Source organism: Perognathus longimembris, chromosome 3 (genome assembly GCF_023159225.1).
Source record: "Perognathus longimembris pacificus isolate PPM17 chromosome 3, ASM2315922v1, whole genome shotgun sequence".
NCBI classification, from domain to species: Eukaryota; Metazoa; Chordata; class Mammalia; order Rodentia; family Heteromyidae; genus Perognathus; species Perognathus longimembris.
Window position 1 is genome coordinate 117,527,282 of NC_063163.1, and position 14,556 is coordinate 117,541,837.

The 14,556-nt window shown below is 51.3% G+C and overlaps 1 protein-coding gene across 1 annotated transcript; it reads left to right on the forward strand.

The window, feature by feature from the left end:
- The first annotated feature begins 10,277 nt into the window (after positions 1–10,277).
- On the forward strand, positions 10,278–13,998 carry Upk2 (uroplakin 2). Its single transcript, XM_048343960.1, has 5 exons — positions 10,278–10,921; positions 11,349–11,480; positions 11,641–11,779; positions 11,938–12,008; positions 12,658–13,998. The coding sequence occupies exons 1-5, from the start codon at positions 10,846–10,848 to the stop codon at positions 12,792–12,794; spliced, it is 555 nt and encodes a 184-aa protein (XP_048199917.1). The 5' UTR covers positions 10,278–10,845; the 3' UTR covers positions 12,795–13,998.
- Positions 13,999–14,556: the final 558 nt, after the last annotated feature.

Sequence of the window (14,556 nt, forward strand, 5' to 3'; positions counted from 1 at the left end):
TTTTTTGGCCAGTCCTGGGGCTTGGACTCAGGGTCTGAGCACTATCCCTGGTTTCTTTTTGCTCAAGGCTAGCACTCTGCCACTTGAGTCACAGCGCCACTTCTGGCCATTTTCTGTATATGTGGTGCTGGGGAATCGAACCCAGGGCTTCACTTATACGAGGCAAGCGCTCTTGCCACTAGGCCATATCCCCAGCCCCATCAGCCTTCTAAGTAACTACTTAGTTAGGATTACAAGCATGAGCCACCAGCACCCAGCCTTGTTTTTTATTTATTTTTTTTTTTGAGTTATTCTGAGATTGTGCTGGGTGCAAGGAGCATTCTACGACATTGCTCACAGACTATGTTTGATTACTTCATTGACTTGCTCTTATAGGTAGCAGAAAGGACTGGTTTATTTATTTTATTTTTTGCCAGTCCTGGGGCTTGAACTCAGGGCCTGAGCACTGTCCCTGGCTTCTTTTGCTCAAGGTTAGCACTCTGCCACTTGAGCCACAGAGCCACTTCTGGCCTTTTCTGCTTAGGTGGTGCTGAGGAATCGAACCCAGGGCTTCATGCCTGCTAGTCAAGCATTGTACCGTTGACCCACACTCCCTGCCCCAGGACTGTTATTTTTGAGAGATGGAGGGTTTGAAGGGGGGAGGGACTTGCCTACAGTGTGCTGGTGAGTCGGGGCTGGAAGGGCCCCAGGTCTTCTAGCTCCCAGTCCAGACTCTTTCCACGATACCATGGCTGCACTTGTTTCCAACTTTCCATTGGACTTCTTCCTGTGTCTGGCTTGCTTCCCTGAGAGGCCATCAGATCTGGGAAAGCAAGCTTGGCTTCCTTATCTGGACATCCCCCAGAGTATGGAGGGTGCTCAGAACTCCTTGTCTCTCAAGCCTGCCCCCCTTTTCTCTCTTGTGACCGTGTGTGTGTGTGTGTGTGTGTGTGTGTGTGTGTGTGTGTGCGCGCGTGTGCAGCTCTCTGGCTTAATTTGAAGACATGACTGGATTGTGGGCCAAACCTGGGCCAGCTAGACCTAAAACCTGCTCCGTGCCTTAGAGCAAACGGAATACTCTCCTCAGGCCTTGTGTTCTTTATCTATGGAGTCCCATAACCCATTTGAACCCTTCCCATAGCATTTGTCGCTTCAAATTCCAGACTAGGAAACATTCTAAAAGAAATAGCTCAGCCAGGCACCCGTGGCTCAGGCCTGGAGTCGTAGCTACTCAGCAGTCTGAGATCTGAGGATCATGGTTCAAAGCCAGCCCAGGCAGTAAAGTCCATGAAACTATCATCTCCAATGAACCACCAGAAAATTAGAAGTGGCGCTGTGGCTCAAAGTAGTAGAGTGCTAGCTGCAAGTGAAAAAGCTCAGGGATAGTACCCAGGCCCTGAGTTTAAGCCCCACAACTGACAAGAGACACAGAGGGAAAGCCCTTGTTAGGTGTGGGGTGCACATGTCTATAATCTCAGCAGGTAGTAAAAGCCAGACTACACAGCAAATTCCAAGTAAACCTGAACTACATAGTGAGACCTCATCTCTTTAAAAAAAAAAAAAAAAAAACAAACACCAAAAACTAGCTACAGCTCTGAAGCACCATCTTTGGCAGGCTCCACAGCCTCAGGCCTGGGAGGTGCTGTGTACCGGGGCACCCAGACCCTGGTACCATGCTTGCCTATGTGACAGTTACAGGATTTGTGTATGTTGCTGGTATTAGGGCTCGAACTCAGGGCCTTGCACTCTTGCTCAGCTTTTTGCTCACTGAAGGCTGGTGCTCTGCTACTTGAACCACATCTCTACTTAGCTTTTTTTTTTTTTTTGCTGATTAGGGATAAGAGTCACAGACATTTCTGCCCAGGCTGGCTTTAACCTAGAACCTCACTTCTCAGCTTTCTGAGCAGCTAGGATTAGAGGCATGAGCCACTGGCACCCAGCCTGATTAGTAACTTCCATCCTATGACAGTTAACATAGGTACCTGCCTCCAAGGGGCACATAAGATGGCGAGACTGTTAGAACAAGAAGGTCATACGATACATTTCAGGCTAGTGTCAAACTCGATATGTAGTGTAGATTAGCCTTGACTCCTTGATCCTGCTGCCTCAGATTTTGAGATTAAAAGTGTGTACCACGATGCTCAACTTAACCCTCTGTATGTAAGAACATCTGCTGCTTTTCATGCCTCTGACCTGAACTCTGCCTCTCAGTGATCTCTTAACTTCAGTTCAATGAACTTTACTTTGAGCTGAACTCTCTGTCCAAGCATTACCTCACGAGGTTATACAATGTGATCATGATCTGGTAGCCCTCCACACAATTTAGTTGAATGACCTCCATTAAAATTATTATTATTATTACTATTATTAAGGCCAGGCAATGGTGGCTTATGCCTGTAATCCTAGCTTCTCAGGAGGGTGAGATCTGAGCCAGCTAGTGCAAAACATTCAGTGAGAATCTTTATTTCCAATTAACCACCCAAAAAGCTGGAAGTAGAGGTGTAGCTCAAGTGGTAGAGCACTAGCCTGAGCGAAGAAGCTAAGGGACCTTCAAGTCCCCCCCACCCCCATGGCCTGGAGAAGAGAGGGGAAGACTGGACTGAGATTGGAGAGAGGAGGCAAGGAGGCCTTAATGAAGACATAGACTTAGAGGAGGCCCATAGGAAGAGATGCCTAAAGAAAACCTAAGAAAACAGGCCAATAGAGGAGGGGGAAAGAGACGGAAGGAGAGGGCAGAAATAAAGATTTGCTGAGAAGCTTGTGAAGTGAAACTGAGAAAACTGTTGCCATGGTGATGGGTCCAGAGGAGAGAGTAGGAATAGGAATGGGATTATGAGTTGAGGGAGAGCGGAGCATCTGCGTATGCTGGGGTGGGGGTTTGAAGGCCCAGAGGCCATGCTGCCCCACCAGGCCCACCCCAGCCCACTTCCTTCTGCCCAGCACCCCGTCTCTTCCCAGGCCTTAGCCCCCAGTGCCCTGGCTCCCCTTTTCACCTGGTCCTTCAGTGTCTCACTTGTCTAAGCACCTACTCTGTGCCAGGCACCGCGTTCAGTTCTTCCTGTCTCTGAGCAGTGCCCTGGGCGGTGGGGATTAGAGCCTGCGGAGCTGCCATTTGTATCCAGGAACTGGAAAGCAAGGGTGCTGGGCTGTGGCCCGGCCCTCTGCTCCCAAGCCCATCCATTCTTATTCCCCAGTTTTCCTGCCTCCAAGGGCGGCTGCCCAGGGATGGACTACTTGGAGGTTCTGTTGGCCTCCTTTCTTGAAGACAAAGGGAACTGGAGAAGCAAAAATGTCCCTCCCCCCCCCCCCCCCCCCCCCCCCCCCCCGCCATTGAGGCTCCAGGCTGCTTGGGAGGAGGCACTGAGTAGCTGGGCTCAGGGCTACCGGAGGGGGCTAGGGGCTGGGGTTGAGAGGCCCCATGGGGGCTGGAGGGGGGGGCCCTGGTGCCAGACCCTTCCCGGCAGAGCTGGGGTGGGGGTGGGGGGACGCAGGGAGCTGGGGAGACTCAGGTTCCCTATTTGCCAGTGGAACTAGCAGCCGGAGTGGCTGGGGCTGGTATTTGCCAGCAGGTCCCTGCAAGTGGAAGTGGCGGGAGGGAGGGAAGGAGGGAGGGAAGGAGGAAGGAAGGATCTTCCCCCACCCCCTCCCATGGGCTTCTGCACAAATAACAGTTTTGCAAAGGGCACTGGATCTGATGTGCATATCAAACAGGACCAGAGAGGTGGGAGGAGGCTGAGTTCAGGGCTGCAGCCTGGTGCCAAGGCCACCCACTCCCCCAGAAGGAGGGGATGGGAGGGCATTCAAAAGCATTCCAGGAGCTCAGCCACCCAAGCTACTCAGGAGGAAGGTTCGAAGCCAGCCCAGGCAGGAAAGGCTGTGAGACTCACATCTCCAATGAATCACAGGAAAAGCTGGAAGTGGAGCTGTGGCTCAAGTGGTAGAGCACCGGCCTTGAGGGAAAAAACACCTCAGGGACAGCACCAGGGCCTGAGTTCAAGCCCAAGACCCACACAATGAAAAGCACTGCAGGCCCCTTCCCAGCACAGATCACTCTTCCTCCCGGTGGCTACCTAGAAACATCTGGTTCTTTCCTGGGACTGGCTTGGGCCACACCCTAACCCGGAAGTCCCTGTGGGTGGGGGTTGGGGAGCTCCCAGGTAGCTGGACTCCAAGAGAGGTTAAAGGTCACAGTTCTACTGGATTCCTGGGCCACTAGGCTGAAGATCCTATACCTCCAATAGGAAGGTGCTCCAGGATGCCCCCTGGGCCTCTCGTGCCAGTCCATGGGCTCCAGCTCAAGGCCTGAGCACTGTCCCTAAGCTTTGTTAATTAAGGCTAGCACTCCACCACTTGCTCTAATTTCAGGGACTTTCCTACCCAGGCTGGCTTTGAACCACAATCCTACTATATCAGCCTCCTGGGTTGGATTACAGGTGTAAGCCACCAGCACCCAACTAAAAAGACTCCATCTTAACCAGTGGCTGGGTACAGTGACCGATGTCTGTCCTATCAGCAACAAAGAACAACACGAATAAGAGGACCACAGTCCACGCTGGCCTGAACATAAAGACTCACACCTGCTAGGCTAGTGCTCTGCCACTTGAGTTACATCTCCAGTCCCCTCCCTTGTTTGGGAGGTTATTTTCAAGATTGGGTCTCAGGAACATTTTTGCCTGATCTAGCCTCACATCTCAATTCTTCAGCTCTCAGCCTCCCAAGTAACGAGGATTACACTTGTAAATCACTATTGCCTCACTAGAAATCTGTGTGTGTGTGTGTGTGTGTGTGTGTGTGTTGGAGCCTTGGAACTGTCCTTTAGCTTTTTTGCTTAAGGCTGGCACTCTACCACTTGAGCCACAGATCTACATTGGGCTTTTTGATGGTTAACTGGAGATAAGAGTCTCATGAACTTTCTTCCCTGGGCTTCAATCCCCAACCCTCAGATCTTAGTCTCCACAATAGCTACGGTTATAGGTGTGAGCCACTGGTGCCTGGCTTGGACATCAGCCTCGATTCTTCTTTCCTTCAACATACCCTGCCGTCCTTACTGATTCTAGTCAACCTCTTTAATATCACTGCAATCTGCTTGCTTCTCTCTGTACCCGTGCTTGTTTCCTGGCCATATTCTCCACCCCCACCCCCCTATCATTTGAATCATTTGCTTCTCACCCAGTCTCCACCTCGTGTCTTACCTGCTGCCAGTGCACATTGTTGCCAGACCTCTTTTCACAATTACAGCATCTTAGAGGTTTTCTTGTTTCCTTCAGGAGAAAAACCAAGCACCTTGCTATATGACCCAAAGCCATGGATGACCCCCACGGTGGTTATAACCCTCGCCATGCTCACTGTGAAGACTTCTTTCTTAGCTAATATGCACCGTGTGCAGATTCCCAGCAGCTTGGAGGGCACGAGGCTATGTCCTAGTCCCAAGACTTTCCTTAGCTGCTGTTGATGGGATAGCCTTTTCTACTTTCTTCTGTCAGATGAACTCAGGTTCTAAAACTCAGCAAGCTGAGAGCAGGAAGTGTGTGTGTGTGTGTGTGTGTGTGTGTGTGTGTGTGTGTGTGTTAGTAGTGGGACTTGAAATCAGGGCCTAGGCACCATCCCTTAGCTTTTTCACCCAAGGCTAGCATGCTACCACTTGAGCCCCCAGCTCCACTTCCAGTTTCTCTGGTATTTAATTGGAGATAAGAATCTCATAGGGCTGGGGATGTGGCTTAGCGGTAGAGTGCTTGCCTCACATGAAGTCCTGGGTTCGATTCCTCAGAACCACATAAACAGAAAAGCCGGAAGTGGCACTGTGGCTCAAGTGGCAGAGTGCTAGTCTTGAGCAAAAAGAAGCCAGGGACAGTGCTCAGGCCCTGAGTCCACGCCCCAGGACTGGCAAATAAATAAATTAATTAATTAATTTTAAAAAAAGAATCTTATGGATTTTCCTTCCCAGGCTTCCTTAAAACTTCAGTCCTCAGATCTCAGCCTCCCGAAGAGCTAGGACTACAGGTATGAGCCAGGGATGCTCTGGCTGGAACTGCATCACGTTACCTCACTATCTCAGCTCCCAGCCTGGTTCCACCGTGGAGGAGCCAGGCATCAAATGTTCAGAGTGCAGAGTAGGCAGAGCAGGAGAAAAAAGAACCATTGAATAAATGAGTTGGACGAGCAGTTCCCGGGTGCCTGGCATCCGAGGGACAGCGCTCCGTAGCCCTGTCACGTCCAGCCCGAGAAGCTCCTCCCACCCAAACCCCTGCACACCAGCAAGCGGCTGGCAGAGCAAATTGCACGTGAGATCTCACCCCATTCCCCGCTTGTGCTGTGACCTTGGGTCCCTCGCCTTCATGTGCAGTAAGGGTTCATAACAAGGAGAGGAGAAAATGAATCACCTAAATTAGTATTTATTGAACCAGGTATTGTGCTAGGCACTTTTGAATAAATCAGCTTGAGTGATAGCCCAGAATCCCCCAGGAGACAGATTTTATACCTTTCGACGGAAGAGGAAACTGTAGCCCAGGGCCGATGGCAATGCTGGCCAAGGTCACAATGCTGGCCAAGGTCACAATGCTGGAAGGTTTGGGGAAGCGATGGTATCATAGGCTACATGGGGAAAAAGCTAGGCTAGTAATCCCAGCTACTCAAGAGGCTGAGATTTGAGGATCACAATTTGAAGCCAGCCCAGGCAAGACAATCTTTGATTCTTATCTCCAGTGAACCACTATAAAGTTGGAAGTGGAGCTGAGGCTCCAGTGGTAGAGCACCAGACTTGAGCAAAAAAGCTAAAGGAGAGGACCCAGGCCCTGAGTTCAAGCCTCAGTACAAGCACAATGACAACAAAAGAACATAGGTTTCTTCTGCCTTGAACAATGAGGATTTCTGTCCAGCCTTAGGTCTCAGCAGACCCGCATTATTGAGCACTGTATTTGGCCTCAATGTCTAAGTCCTCCAGGTTTTCCCATGTACACCAACACATCGTGACAATGGTCTCAGATATTCCTCAGAACCTTTGTTTTAAACCTTTGTTGTGGGTCATGGGGCTTGAGCTCAGGGCCTGGGTCTCTCCCTAAGCTTTTTTTGCTCAAGGCTAGCTCTCTACCACTTTGGACCACAGCTCCACTTCGTTTTTGAGTGGTTAATTGGAGGTAAGAGTTTAACAGACTTTCCTGCCCAGGCTGGCTTTGAACCACCATCCTCATCTCTCAGACTCCTGTGTAGCTAGAATTACAGACATGAGCTACGAGAGCCTGCAATTTTTACATCTGTCATTTTTCTTTCATTTATGTATTTCTTTTTGGCAATACTGGGACTTGAACTCAGGGCCTCTAGACAAGTGCTCTACCACTTGAACCATGTCCCTGCCTAAGTCTCCCCATTTTCAAGAGGTTCAGGGCTAGAGGTGTGACTGAAGCGGTAGAGTACCTGCTTAGCAAGCATGAGACCCTGAGTTCAAATCCCAGCGCAATTCAAAGTGACTCATCTCCAGTACCATGTTGCCATTCCTTAACAGGAGGATAATGGTTGCTGCCACAGGCTGGCATGGCCTTGAAGCCGTGTGGACACGGCTCTCCCCTGGGAGGCCAAGGAGTAGCACTGTGGGAGGAGAGCCACGGACACAGAACTACTGCCGCTCAAGGAGGGGGAGAAGACAATCACATACTGGAGTCCAGAAAGAGGAGTCGTCGGGCTGGGAATATGGCCTAGTGGTAGAGTGCTTGCCCCGTATACCTGAAGCCCTGGGTTCGATTCCTCAGCACCACGTACATAGAAAAAGCCGGAAGTGGCGCTGTGGCTCAAGTGGCAGAGTGCTAGCCTTGAACAAAAAGAAGCCAGGGACAGTGCTCAGGCCCTGAGTCCAAGTCCCAGGACTAGGAAAAAAAGATCTATTAAAAATAGATGTATTATATATATATATATATATATATATTTATATGAGTCATTTTAAAGATAACCTTTTAGTGTGGGGAGTAGAAAGAAATCAGGAACTCGGAACTCCTCAGAGGCAGAAAGTTACCTTTGCTTTATACCCCAGTGCCTAGAAGAGTTTCAGGGACATATCTGGTACCCAATGAAGAAACGCCTGTTGAATTGGAAATTTGGAGGCAAGGAAAGTAACTTGAGAGTTTAGAATCAAGACTCAAGGGGGAGACAATCTGGGGAGAAAGGGTTCAGAGGAGAGACTGCAGACGTGTGGCTCTGGTTCTCTTCTGCCAAGCTTTTGGGAAATCCTCCAGGGAAACAGGGTGCTGTGGCTTTAAATGACTTCAGCATTGTCAATGAATCTGCTCTGCTAAAAGAGTTATCCTCTTGCTCCTGTACTTGGCCTCCCCCTCCTCTCAGCTCCCCAAACCCTTCTCTGCTGCTGTGATGGGATAATTAGATGCGAGAGCTCAGCACAGATGATGCTCCAGTTGCTTAGCAACTAATGGTTTCCATGGAGACCGAAAAGCACAGCCTCCAGAGCAGCCAGTGAGCAGCTCGGCAGGGCAGGGAGAAGAAGCAACTCTGCTTCTCCAGAAACCTGGGGAGGGTTGGGGTGGGTAAAGGCGGGAGGGGGGGTTGGAGGGAGAGGAGAGGGCTTAAAGGCACAGGGTCCTCAATCCCTTTAAAGTCTGGTCAGAGATCTGCCCTCTCCTACCTCATTTTCAGTCTTACTCCTACTTTCAGATGAGGATGAGGGCTTAAGAGTACAACCTGCCTGCAATAAACCCAACCTTTTCTACTGTGCGCTTCCTGGTCATGACTGAATGGGAAGAGATCCCTCCTAAGCCCACGTGAAAACATCCTGCCCGGTGGGCTGTAGGGTTTGAGAAGTGCCAGGAAGACCTCCCAGCTCTGACAGTCCACCGCTTAGTCTGCTCTCTGCAAGGTCTTCCTGAGTGAAAGTGTGTAGTGGGGGTTAAGGTCTGATCTAAAGGGGACAAAAGCCAAGGAACCAGAAAAACAAAGTGATTCTCCACCCAAAGGCAGCCTGTCCTGGCAGACTGGGGGGAAATACCTGTCTCCAGTCTCCATCATAGGAGACCGTGTGTGTGTGTGTGTGTGTGTGTGTGTGTGTGTGTGTGTGTGTGTGCATGCACGCACACGCCTGCATATGTAGAGAAAACAGCTGGAACCTCCAGGTGTGTGTGTCTCAGACCAGCAGGCTCCTGAGAAATGCAGAATTTCAGGCTTCACCTCAGATCCTCCGAATCAGGTACTGCATTTTAATAAGCTCTCAATGATTCCTATACTTCAAATTTAATCAGTTACTCAAAAGGCTGAGATCTTAGGACTAGGGTTTGAAGCCAGCTAGGCAGGAAAGTCCACGACTCTTATTTCCCATTAACCAGCAAAACAAACAAAAACAGAAAACAAGGTGGAGCTGTGGCTCAAGTGGTAGAGCATGGAAGCTCAGGAAAGACGCTCCCCCTCTGCGTTCAAGGCTCAGTACTGGCACAACTGGAGCAGCCCTGGGACCTTCCTGCCCTCTGCCTGGGCCCCTGAGATGTAGCATCCCGGGAGCCCACATCCCGCGCACACTAGGCTTTGAGGATGTATTCAAACCATGGAGGCACACACCCCATCTGCCCTCTTTCCTACCAGGATTTCTCTGCAACTGGGGAAGGAAGAATGGCTGGTCAAGCAGACACAGAGCAACACAACAACACTGGCTCTGCTGAGTGCAGCCTCTGGAGAATTCCACAACCTCTCCAAAATCCTCTTTTTTTTTTTTTCTTTTGCTAGTACTGGGACTTGAACTCAGGGCCTTGTGCTCCGGGTTTCTCCCCCCTACCCCTCACCTCTATCCCAGCTTTTTTGCTCATTAATTAAGATGGAGTCTCACAACCCAAGCTGGCTCTGAATCATGATCCTCAGATCTCAGCCTCCCTGCAAGGTAGGATTATAACTCTTAGGATTGCAGCCACCAGAACTGGGCAAGTGCCCCACTTTATACAATGACTGCCTGTCTGAGCCTCAAGTTCCCACAACTACAAAAGGCAGCCAGGCCCAGGGTGACTACAGGTTAAGTATATGGGGGTCCATCCAGGGTCCAGAGTCAGGGCAGCCATATTGCTTTCCTCCTCCCTCCTTGCAGCTCTTCGTTTCCTTTTTTCTAATGGAACCTGGAGAAGGGAGATGATCAGAAATGGTGTATCTCCCTTGGTTTTTGTGGTGCTGGCTATGGAACCCAGGGCCTCATGCATGACAAGCTGGTGCTCTACCACTGAGCTACACCCGCCCTCCCCCTCCCCCCTGCAGTTAGTTTTTGTTTTGTGATAAAGTCTCACTATATGGCCGGTCTGGCTCAAACTTATGAACCTCCCGCCTCTGCCCCGAGTGTCCTCTTCTTTATTCTGTTTCAGGAATGTTCCCCAGCCCCTCAAGGCGGATTGTGCTCACCCTGCTACAACTGGGCCAGTGTCTAACTCTCTCGGTGTCTCCCTGGCCATCTGGTCCCCATACTCCAGAGGGATCTGCGGGGCTGCACAGTCACCCCAGTCTCTCCCAGACCAGCAGCTCTGGGCCACAGTCAACACCCAGAACTGGAACCCTTGTCTCTATAGGCCCCCATCCCCTTCTAGCAGTTTCCTCTCCCATTCTTAAACAGCAAAATCTTTTCTGGAGTCCCTTGCTTATTTTCTTCACCTCAGGGCAACTGCAAAACTACCATCCCCACCCCCTCTTTCCTGGCCTGAGGGCCAGCTCCTCATCTTGAAGAACCAGTCTGGGGGCCCTCCCTGAGGCTACAGGGCCCCAAGGGCAGGTTGGACTGGATTCTCCTCCTGCCCCTCCCACCCTCAAGACAAAATCAGCCACCCCAGGACAGGACCTCACTGGCCTCAGGAAACCCCAGCCCTGCCAGTGCCTGTTCCAGGTTCCAGCTTCCAGCCCAGCATGGCATCTCCGATGCCCATCCAGACCGTGCCCTTCATCCTGGTTCTGCTGGGTATCTTGGCTCCAGGAGCTGCAGGTCTCTGCAGTGCCTGGGGGTGGGGAGGGTTCCGGAGTCTAGAAGAGGGCCCTGTGCCTTCCATGGCTCTCAGAGGGGGCTGGCTGGTGAGGAGGGGGGGCTGGTGATGGCAGTGAGCAGGCCCAGGAGGACAGAAGCGTGGGAGAGGGGCCGAGGCTGAGGTTGGGCACTGCCTGGCTCCCGGAGTCTGGGGCCTGGCTCCCAGGCAACTCAGGGGAGTAATCTAGCTTCTGTAGCCCAAGTCTGCCACCTGGTGGTCAGAGTCGCAGGCCTCGCTGCTCCACCAGGTGACTGCAGAGGGGAGGGGGCGTTGGGACTCTGCACCCTTCCTTCCCAAAGCCCCCCCCTCCCCCCCCCCCGGGAGGTGTAGATAGAGTATTACAGGAGGACTGCCCTCCGTCTGAGCGTCTTCCGGGCCTCCCTGCAGAGTTCAACATCTCCAGCCTCTCTGGCCTACTGTCCCCAGCACTCACAGAAAGCCTGCTAGTCGCTTTGCCCCCCTGCCACCTCACGGGAGGCAACGCCACACTGATGGTCCGGAGAGCCAATGACAGCAAAGGTCTGCCACCCCCTCCCCAGGCACCCCTCCGGTCCCCCAAGACCCCTTCCCAGCACCACGCCCCTCCCCGCCGACCTCTACAAGCCGTCCCTTCTTGGTCAGGCCCTCCAGAAACCTGAGCCTGCCCTTCCCGCCCCCCCACCCCCACTTTCCCGCCCAGTGGTGAAGTCCAGCTTTGTGGTGCCTCCGTGCCGCGGACGCAGAGACCTGGTGAGCGTGGTGGACAGTGGCGCTGGCTTCACCGTCACCAGGCTCAGCGCGTACCAGGTGACCGACCTCGCGCCGGGAACCAAATACTAGTAGGTATCGGACCCAGGCTTGGGGTGCCTGCAAGAGAGGGGTGCGAGGGAGATTGGGGTGTGGGGTTGCTCAGCATGGGGAAAGAGAGAGCCTGAGAAACGGGCCTCCCAGGCTGGAGGGTACCATGAAGCTCTCTCCCGCCCCCCACCCCCCCCAGCATTTCCTACCAAGTGCAGAAGGGGACGACCACCGAGTCCAGCCGAGAGACCCCGATGTCCACCCTTCCTCGTGAGTACACGCCGGCCACCTTCACCGCCCAGGACCCCAGACTTTCCTGACATCCCCCATGTACCTCCACCCCTTTGCCGACTTCCTCCCTACCACCGAGTGCTGGGCTCACCACGTCCACCTGACTCATCTGTGCTCCAGCGAACTAAAGGCTCCTCGTGGACAGGGATGGTACTCTAATAATTGTGTACATGCACACACATGTGCACATGGGCGTGCATGCACACTGGCCCTAGGGCTTGAATTCAGGGCCTGTCCCTGAGCTTTTTTTGCTCAAGGCTACTGCTCCATCACTTGAGCCCCAGCTCCATTTCTGGCTTTTTGGTGGTTAATTGAAGATGAGAGTCTCATGGACTTACTGCCCTGGGCTGGCTCTGCAAGGTAATTTTGAGATCTTAGCCTCCCGCGTGGCTAGAACTACAAGCATGAGCCCTCGGTGCTGGCCCTCTAACACCTTCTGGATTCTCAGTAGCAGAGGCTCTGTAAAGGGAGGTGGGAGAGGTGTTGGGGCCAGTGGCTGACTGGCTGGGTGGATGGTAACAGATGAATGAGCAATTGGTTAAGTGGCCGAATGAGGGGCTGAGTGCGGACTCTCAAAGAGATAAGGGTTCCTCCTCCCCACCTAAAGCTCCCCCATTTCTTCTGACAGGAAAGAGCATGGAGTCCATTGGGCTGGGAATGGCCCGCACAGGGGGCATGGTGGTCATCACGGTGCTGTTGTCTGTTGCCATGTTCCTGTTGGTTGTGGGCCTCATTATTGCTCTGGCACTGGGTGTTCGAAAGTGAAGAGCCTGTCTGCATGGTGATGAAGTCCAGCACTGTCCCCGTCCCCAGCTGCCTCCTCCCAGACCTCAGCCACCCCCCTTCTTCTCCCTGCTTCTCATCTCCCGCCCTCTGTCCTTCTTGGGGTCTTCCATGTCTCACCTCCCAACACTCCCTACCAGTCTCCTCCCCTCTACTGTCGGCCACCTTTCCTCCCATCTACCCACTCTACCCTCATAACAACCTCCTCCTCCCTTTGTGACCTTGTAGCTATAATAAAGGCTGACCGCCACACCTTTGTGTCTCCCTTAATAAAGTCCCCTTGGGTGTAGACCTATATGTCAGGCCGCAGGTGCACCCTGTCTCCTTCCTAGCCCAAGGCCCAGACTGGATCTTCTTATGAGGGAGGCAGTCAGGGGAGAGGAGAGGAGAGCCAAAACGCACACCAATCAAGGTTTATTCAATTCTTTGACAGTGCAAGAACATTAGTTCTGTAACATTAGTCAATTCTATTATTGGTCTTATATAAACATAAACATAAATACACATACATATACATCTAAAATTTGAATTTTTAGAAACTTTAGTTGTGTTTTCAACTTTGGAAAAAGTATTCTAGTTTACTGTGTTAGCACTGTACAGAAATGAACTACCTTATTGACATAGAAACTTTAACCTGCACTCACTGCACTAAATTTGTGAGGCCTCATCTCTGCGGGTTTGGTTACAAACTAAATGTTCTAAATAGTAATTTAAAAATGCAATAAAAAGTAGAGCTGGGCACCCATGGCTCAAAAAAGGAAGTATATAGGACAAGAAAAGAGCTAGGGTTGTAACTCAGTGGTACAGCACTTACTTGGCCAGGTATATGTGATGTCATGGGTTCTACTCGTAGCACTGCATGAGGAAAAAAGACAATGGATTATCCGTCACTCTAAAAATAAGAGGAAAATTCCTTAGACTAAATTTAATAGGTGAATTTGAACAAAGACAAAGTATGTTTGGGGGAATTTGGCAGCTGCCAGACCAGAGCAGGTTCTGAGAAGTCCCAATACCACTACAATTTGACAACAGTGATAGGAAGAAATGAAGTGTAAACTCCAATATGGAAGCTAGGCCTAAAAGGCATGAGCATACCTATAGAGCCTCATTTACATACCAATACACAGAACATGAATCCAACTAATGGACTACTTAGGGAGAGGGAAGAAAAAAAGAAGAAAAGTGGGTTTTTTTTGGGATGTGTATATGCTGGTACTAAAGATTGAATTCAGGGTCTAGGTGCTGTCCTGAGTTTTTAGCTGGAGGCTGGTGCTCTACTACTTGAGCGTGTAAGCCACTGACAACTAAATTGATTTTTTTAAGAATTTCATATTTCCAGGAAAAAAAAAAAAAGCCAGGTGCTGGTGGCTCACACCTTTAATTCTAGCTATTCAAGAGGCTGAGATCTCAGTATCTCGGGTGGTAGCCAGCCCAGGGAGAAAAGTCTGAGACTTATCTCCAATGAATCCCCGGGAAACCGGAATGTGGCTCGAAGTGGTAGTGTGGACATGGCCTAGGCCCTGAGCTCAAACCCAGGACAGAAAGGGAGAGAGAAAGGAGGAAGGAAGGAAGGGAAGGAAGGGACACTGAGTATGCTTTGTGATAGACTGAAAACCAGCATGGCTGGATGGATTGATCCCCAACATCACAAAAACACAAAATAATAGAAAAAGAAACGAGACAGGAAAACGCAATCACTCAACCTTCCCTCTACCCCCTCCCCTAGACGACCTCCTAGGTAAGC

Bases quoted from the DNA above. Each gene is read 5' to 3' on its own strand.
- Upk2 (XM_048343960.1), top strand. From the start codon at position 10,846: ATGGCATCTCCGATGCCCATCCAGACCGTGCCCTTCATCCTGGTTCTG. The intron at 11,481-11,640 runs GTCTGCCACCCC...TTTCCCGCCCAG, and splicing joins GAGAGCCAATGACAGCAAAG to TGGTGAAGTCCAGCTTTGTG. The intron at 12,009-12,657 runs GTGAGTACACGC...TTCTTCTGACAG, and splicing joins CCCGATGTCCACCCTTCCTC to GAAAGAGCATGGAGTCCATT.